General features: G+C 40.2%; 1 protein-coding gene across 1 annotated transcript in view; it reads right to left on the bottom strand.

The window, feature by feature from the left end:
* The window catches only part of polr3h (polymerase (RNA) III (DNA directed) polypeptide H), a 5,953-nt gene extending 32 nt beyond the window's left edge, over nucleotides 1-5,921 (bottom strand). The window contains exons 1-8 of the mRNA XM_084071792.1: nucleotides 5,884-5,921; nucleotides 5,720-5,775; nucleotides 3,662-3,788; nucleotides 3,351-3,447; nucleotides 3,047-3,133; nucleotides 2,002-2,065; nucleotides 1,203-1,440; nucleotides 1-666 (exon numbers count right to left, since the gene is read on the bottom strand). The exon at nucleotides 1-666 is cut by the window's left edge and continues 32 nt beyond it. Coding sequence (XP_083927918.1) covers nucleotides 616-666; nucleotides 1,203-1,440; nucleotides 2,002-2,065; nucleotides 3,047-3,133; nucleotides 3,351-3,447; nucleotides 3,662-3,772 — 648 coding nt within the window. The 5' untranslated portion in view covers nucleotides 3,773-3,788; nucleotides 5,720-5,775; nucleotides 5,884-5,921 and the 3' untranslated portion in view covers nucleotides 1-615. The remainder of the gene's footprint in view (nucleotides 667-1,202; nucleotides 1,441-2,001; nucleotides 2,066-3,046; nucleotides 3,134-3,350; nucleotides 3,448-3,661; nucleotides 3,789-5,719; nucleotides 5,776-5,883) is intronic.
* Between the last annotated feature and the right edge of the window lie 757 nt (nucleotides 5,922-6,678).

The raw sequence follows: 6,678 nt of genomic DNA, 5'->3' as shown, positions 1-6,678 counted from the left end.
AAATGTCACATTTTTAATTGTACAACAAAATATACATTTTAGTGGAGTGAGTCTCATAGCTATCCACGTGTGGCATTAACTGAACATTTTGATTTGAAATCCAGCCATGTAGCCTGATGTGAACTTCTTGGTCACATTATGCATGCAAAGTTTACATATCAACGTGAGCTCAGAGGCATGTTTGGAAACGAGGAATCTGTCTCGAGCAAATCATAAATACTGGTATGTTAGCAGGTGTAGTGGTAGTAAGACACAGTAACCTAACGACCCTTCTCTCTCTTTCTTAAACATTGAATTAATGAAGTTAAACAGTGCAGCCCCAGTGACGCAACTCCAGGTTCCTCTGTTCAGGACACTCCGTAATCAACAGTGCGGAATCCATGGCAACATGCCATCAACCATCATGCTATCTATGATATTGCATAAAAAGAGCTTCAAAGGGGGGCGGGCCAGTAGCTGACCTGGTAGTAGGTCGACCACATATTCCAATTACAATGTCTCCAGTTCCATTCTGGCTGGAAACCTGCTACACCCCCACTCAGTTTCTTTGCTGTCTCTTCAAACTGTTCTGTCAAAAAAAAAAAAAATAAGAGCTTCCAAAAGAGCTTCCATTCGTTAGCTGTTCCACCATGATAGGAGCCCCAGTCCCGACTCAGAGATGGTGCCCTAAAACCCACGAAAAAAAACAAAGTGTGACAGAGCCAGATGGTTACTTATTAGATACCTATATTTATACATAGATTCCTTATTGACAGACTAAACATATGTTTTTGATACACTGTACACATTCATTCAGCGACCCACTGGAAAGATATTTAGTGCCAGCGCTCAACTATTTATTGTTTAGTTTGTTTTTTACTTTACTCTTACCCGTGCCTCTCCTTTATTTCAACCGGGTTGCTGCTACGACATCCGAGCCTCCCTCCAGGGATCAATGTTTATCTTATGTTATATTACTATACCCCATTGTGTTTATTTAGGATGAATAATTTAACCACTTAACCAGCATCGCAGAAAATAGCAGATCTTTACTTGTGATCTTGTAGTTCAGCCATTTTCAGCAAAGATATTTAGTGTAGAGCGAAAACATATAAGTCACTAGTATAGATAAATATATGGTCAACCAAGTATTAAGTGGGTAAAATGTCAAATATAAACTATACACAGTAAGTAACAGGTAAAATGTTAGAGTCTGTTCTTACTATGAGAGTGTATGGGGCCTCTTTCTTCTGCTCCTCCTCCACTGGTGGAGGAGGAGCGGTGGACTGTCCCGGTTGTGCTGGAGCGTCCGGCTTGGCGGTAGCAGGGCCTGTTGGAGATGTATCCAAGAAGATCTCGTCTGTGACACGGAAGCGGATGTCCTCCCCTTGGTCCATGTAGAGGTCATGAGCGCCCTCGTCAGTCTCATACTCCCACAACCACACCTGCTCTGTCTCGTCACTGATGTCACGCTTAAGGAAAGCTATCCAGCTCACTAGTTCATTTATTGATAGTTTTTGGAAATTTGTCTTGTAAAACAAACTGTTGCACAAACTGTTACATTCATGTAGTGTAACATTCAATGATATTTTGGTGTAACTACATTTAAGTGACCTTGTACATTGTACGAACCAGTGGTTCTCAAACTTTTTCATGTCAAGGACCCCCAAAATTATATGAATTTGGCCACGGACGCCCATCTGAAAATATTGTTCCAGGGACCCCCAGAAGCAAAGATTTGAGTAAAAAATGTTGTCATGCGGCACATGAGCTTGTATATCTACTATTTTTGAATAGCCAAAGTATTTGGTTAAAGTGGTTAAAATGATTGTAACGCTATATTCACTTATTTAGCTGGGGACCCCCTGGTACCCCGCCAAGGACCCCTGGGGGTCCCCGGACCCCACTTTGGTAATAACACTTGCCTTATCATACAATTTGACTGCAAAATGAGGTACAACACCGACAATTGGCCCCTTTTATAATGATGTGTTTACGACAAATACGAAGCAGGAAGGATACAACTTGGCAGGCTGCTGCAGTGCCTCTGGCGGGATGAGAATGTCGTCAAAAAAGCCCATGGTCACTGTGAAATAGAAAAGGTCATCATGTGCAGTCAGTGCTTTATACCACTGGATTTCAGGTCACTTGTGGCGGTGATGATGGTAGCAGAAGGGTGTAGTGGAGGGACACCGTGTACCAGAGAGGGACACCGAGTCCCTCCAGGCCAAGTAATGTTTACAGTGCGTAAACCCTCATTTAGACTCCAGTGGATTTCTGGAACAAACCATGGTTTGAGGTTACTGGTGTTTTTCCACTCTTAATTGCTTTACTCAAATAGTATTTTTGTTTTTTGGAAGCCTTTTTGGAAGTCGTTTTTGCCTTTTTTTTAATACCTTGGTTATGAATAGATATCAAGGACACACAACATAAAGTAACCTATATGCAAGAACTGCAGACAGCCTAATAGGCAATGCAGGTCTATTACCTGTGAGAAAAAACTTCACCCTGGTGTCCCTGTAAGTCGCTTTGGATAAAGGCGTCTGCTAAATGACTGTAATGAAATGTCCCTATTTCGGGTACGCCATGTCATTCATTATAGGCGAACATTTTCAAAGAATTTCAAAACTTGCCAATCTACAACTACAAGCTCACAGCGATGTGTTGTGAGCAGAGCATGTGAGCGGAGCGGAGCGGGGGGAAAATGCCGCTCATCGCTCCAGGGGGCTGTTGTCACGCTCGCTATCCACTCATGTTGATTCCCCCCCGCTCCGTCGCTCACGTTGATTTACGCACCTCTCGCTCCACGCTCCGCTCAGACCAGGATGTCTGTGTCTGTGCGACCGGGCATGCTCAAACATGCGGTGCGCGGACCCCACCGGAGCGGCTTGGAGCGGCAGGCGGTCCTCGCTCCGAGTAGCGTGCCAACCTTTTTATAAACCCTCTCCCCGCTACGTTAAAAATCGTCCCACTCCGCTCACATGCTCTGGTCAGGACTTCGTTACTCTATGACCAAATCCATCGCTGTCCAAAACCAGACCTGCTTGCAGTCAAGGATGCCACTTACCATGAACTCCCTCCTGACTGCAGTACTTGATTTTTCCAACCAGGATCTCGTCAAGGAAAGGGTGAAATACAACATACCTGAAATGAACTGACAGAAAGGCCACATCCAATCAAATTAAGTGACCCAGTAATAATATTACCTAAGTTTCAGGAAATGGAAAAAACGTGTTCATTTCAATCACTATCTGTGAAAATAAGCCTATAGTCACAATAAAATTCCTCATATTTATTCTTCAGAATTAGCACTTATACCACAATAATAAGGGCAAAAAAGGAACACTGACAAACACCACTAGCCATCCTACCTTTAGTGTGGGATGCCCCATCGCCTGGGAAAATATAGGAGTCCTCCAGTTTGGTGATGTCATATAAGCAGATACAAAGACCAACTTTGTAGACCACCTTTGGGGATAAAGATTACAACATGTCGTTGCTGTCTGGCAGAAACCTCTCATCTCCATATTTTGAGTAGATTTAAGTAGCTATTTTTAACCTGAATCCTGAAAAGTGACAGTTTTGCTGTTTTAGACAAATGAGGTTTCCACCCGACAGCATATGAACTGTATGCAAATATGCCACCACATGCGAATGTACACACACACACACACACACCTACCTTGTTTGCCAATTTCTTGTTAAGCTCTTCTGCTATTGCATCGTTGAGTTGTCGTTGGAAATTCCATGGAGGAATCCTGACCGTGTCGACCATTTCTACAACCACGAACATGATGAGGTTGGTTCAGCTGAGTGGGGAAATAGTACGAAAGATAGCTAGATAAGCTATAGATAAGAAGATAACAAAAAGTACTCAAATGTTTTACTTAAGTAAAAGTATCAATACTGCAATGTAGAAATGCTCAGTTACAAGTAAAAGTATAAAAGTATTGGCATCAAAATATATTTAAAATACCAAAAGTAGAAGTACTCATTATGCAGAATGTCCTGTTTCACAAGTTATCATGTGTCTAAAATGTATAAATAATATTTTGAAAATAGCTACTATCTACAAGCTCACAACGTGTCGAGTTGTAGATCGTCCATTTTCAAATAGACAAAGTTTAAATAGGGCTGAAGTAAATTATGGTGCTTTCACATAATGTCCCGTTTAAAACGAACCAAACTGAGTCCTCTTCAAGTGGACCAAGAAGTGGGACAAAATAAAAGGGACTCAGTTATGTTTGTGTTCACATGAAAGTTCACATGAAAGAGAACTCAGTTCTCTTTATGGTCCACTTCAGCCCTGAAGGGGCCTCAGTCCTCTTTCTGTTCACATTATGTACTTCATAGAGCTCACACCTGTACCTGCTTTGATTTATTATGGGAAGTTTTCACCGGAAACAAGATGGCCGTTGCTGTACCTGTACTTCCTAATGTACATAGCTATGCACTTCAGTGCAGTTTTGTCTTCTAACATTTTTGATTTTGTACCATACTTTATTGCTACAAAACCTTTTTGAACACTTTATTGCTACATCGTACTGTAAAATGTAAACAAATTATGAGTTAATAGCTGAAGGAGCATATCTACGTACAAGCATAGAGCAGGGGTCTTCAAAGAATGTCAGGCCAAGGAACCCCACTCTATTGCATAAAATCCCACTCTATTGCAAACAACTGTTGCAAATTCAACTTTTCATAGATTTCATATATACCAATGCCCTACAGTTCCCAGAACCCCCTGTTGAAGACCCATGGCCTCTGGTTTAAAACGGGCAGAGGGCAAAGTGAACCTGGAGCGCTTTGTGTTCACACTGCTGCTAAATGTTAAAGCGAACCGCACCAGGGACGAGAAGTGAATCGAACTCAGTACGGTTCGTCTCAAAGCGGTCTGAGTTCATTTGGAGTGTTCACATAATGTGCAAAAAAAAGTTTGTTTTGAGGGCTGAAAGGGGACATGTGTGAAAGCACCCCGAGTTCATGTATGTTTTGTAACAATAATACAAATCTAGCTGTAGAATACAACTCTCGTAGACGTATTTATGATTCTGACGTTTTCAATGTGTACATGTTTGGAGTGTCTACGGGGTATAGTGCTGAAAGTCCCTTTGTCCATGGGGGGGGGTGAACCCTACAACTCTCGTAGATTGAAAACGTCAGAATCATAAATACGTCTACGAGAGTTGTATTCTACAGCTAATACAAATCTACAAAGTGACTAGTAACGATAAAATAATTGTAGTGGAGTAAAAGTACAATATTTGCCTCTGAGATGTAGTGGAGTAGAAGTAAAAGTAAAAGTACTGAAAACTGGAAATACTCCTATTACTTCTATGACATTCTGTATAATAGTGTGTATATCTGTCTGTCTCTTATATGTCATCATGATTTGTGTGCATGGGGATCTCATCTTAAACAAGCTCAGTGCTTAATGAGTTTTCCAGTTTAGACCTTGTATTGTGAATATGTACTTCCATGTGCTGTTGTTCTCATGTCTTACTAAATAAAGTACATCAATCAATCAACTCCAGTAAAGTAAAACAAAATATCTAAAAAAAATCTAAGTAGGCCTACAGTTCTTGAGTAAATTAGTTCTAAAGTGCTTAGTTACGTTACACCACTGAACATGTGTCGCACAGTATGGCGTTTGTTTGTTATAGCATTGCATTGATCTGATCTGCCTATTTAGTTCCACAACACTACATTGTAGGAAGGTAGTAGGTACACAACAGCTTACCTGGGTCTGTCTGTGGTCACGTTTTAGTTGTTCCTTTCTGATCTTCAAGACATTTTCTGTTTGCGTTCAAATCACAAATACCATTAACACATTTGACAATTAAGATAACGTTAGTCTTAGTAAATTAACTGCAACTGCAATAATCTTCAACAAAATCAACATACAGCTTCATCACATGTGTGATTCATTTGCAACAGGAAGTTACTACCGCGTACCAGTTTCTTCGTCTTTTCGATTTTAAGGGCAAACGACGCGCGTTTAGTGCATTGCTGCCTCTCTCTGGCTGGCATGAGGATTACATCTGATTTCTTTACACTGTATTACTGACTGTACACACCAGTGATGGAAAAAGTACTCAAATGTTTTACTTAAGTAAAACTATCGATACTACAATGCAGAAATACTCCATTACAAGTACAAGTCAGAATTTACTTGAGTAAAAGTACAAAAGTATTGGCATCAAAATGTACTTAAAGCACCAAAAGTAAAAGTACTAATTATGCAGATATCTTCCATTTCATGTTTTCAAAATATCTTTTGAAAATAGATCTACAAGCTCACAGCGCGACTCGTTGTTAGCTTGTAGATCGGCTATTTTCAAATAGCCGAAGTCTATATAGGGCTGAAGTGGTTAATGTATGTTTTGTAATAATATTTTAAATCTACAAAGTAACTGGTAACTAAAGTTGTCCAATAATTGTAGTGGAGTAAATTAAAGCAGGCCTACTATATTTGCTTCTGAGAAGTAATGGAGTCTAAGTAAAAGTACTGAAAATTGGAAATACTACAGTAAAGTAAAAAATAGCTCAAAATTGACCTTAAGTACAGTACTTGAGTACATGTACTTAGTTACTTTCCACACTGGTACACACATATCAACCATCCAATAAAATATTCGAGAATTGTACTTTTACACGCACTAGTGTGTGCGTACTGTATGTATCTACTAAAACACAGCA

Source organism: Gymnoscopelus microlampas (genome assembly GCF_963454915.1).
Source record: "Gymnoscopelus microlampas genome assembly, chromosome: 11".
Taxonomy (NCBI): domain Eukaryota; kingdom Metazoa; phylum Chordata; class Actinopteri; order Myctophiformes; family Myctophidae; genus Gymnoscopelus; species Gymnoscopelus microlampas.
Note: the sequence above shows the minus strand (reverse complement) of the source record. Positions and strands in the feature narration are given on the sequence as shown.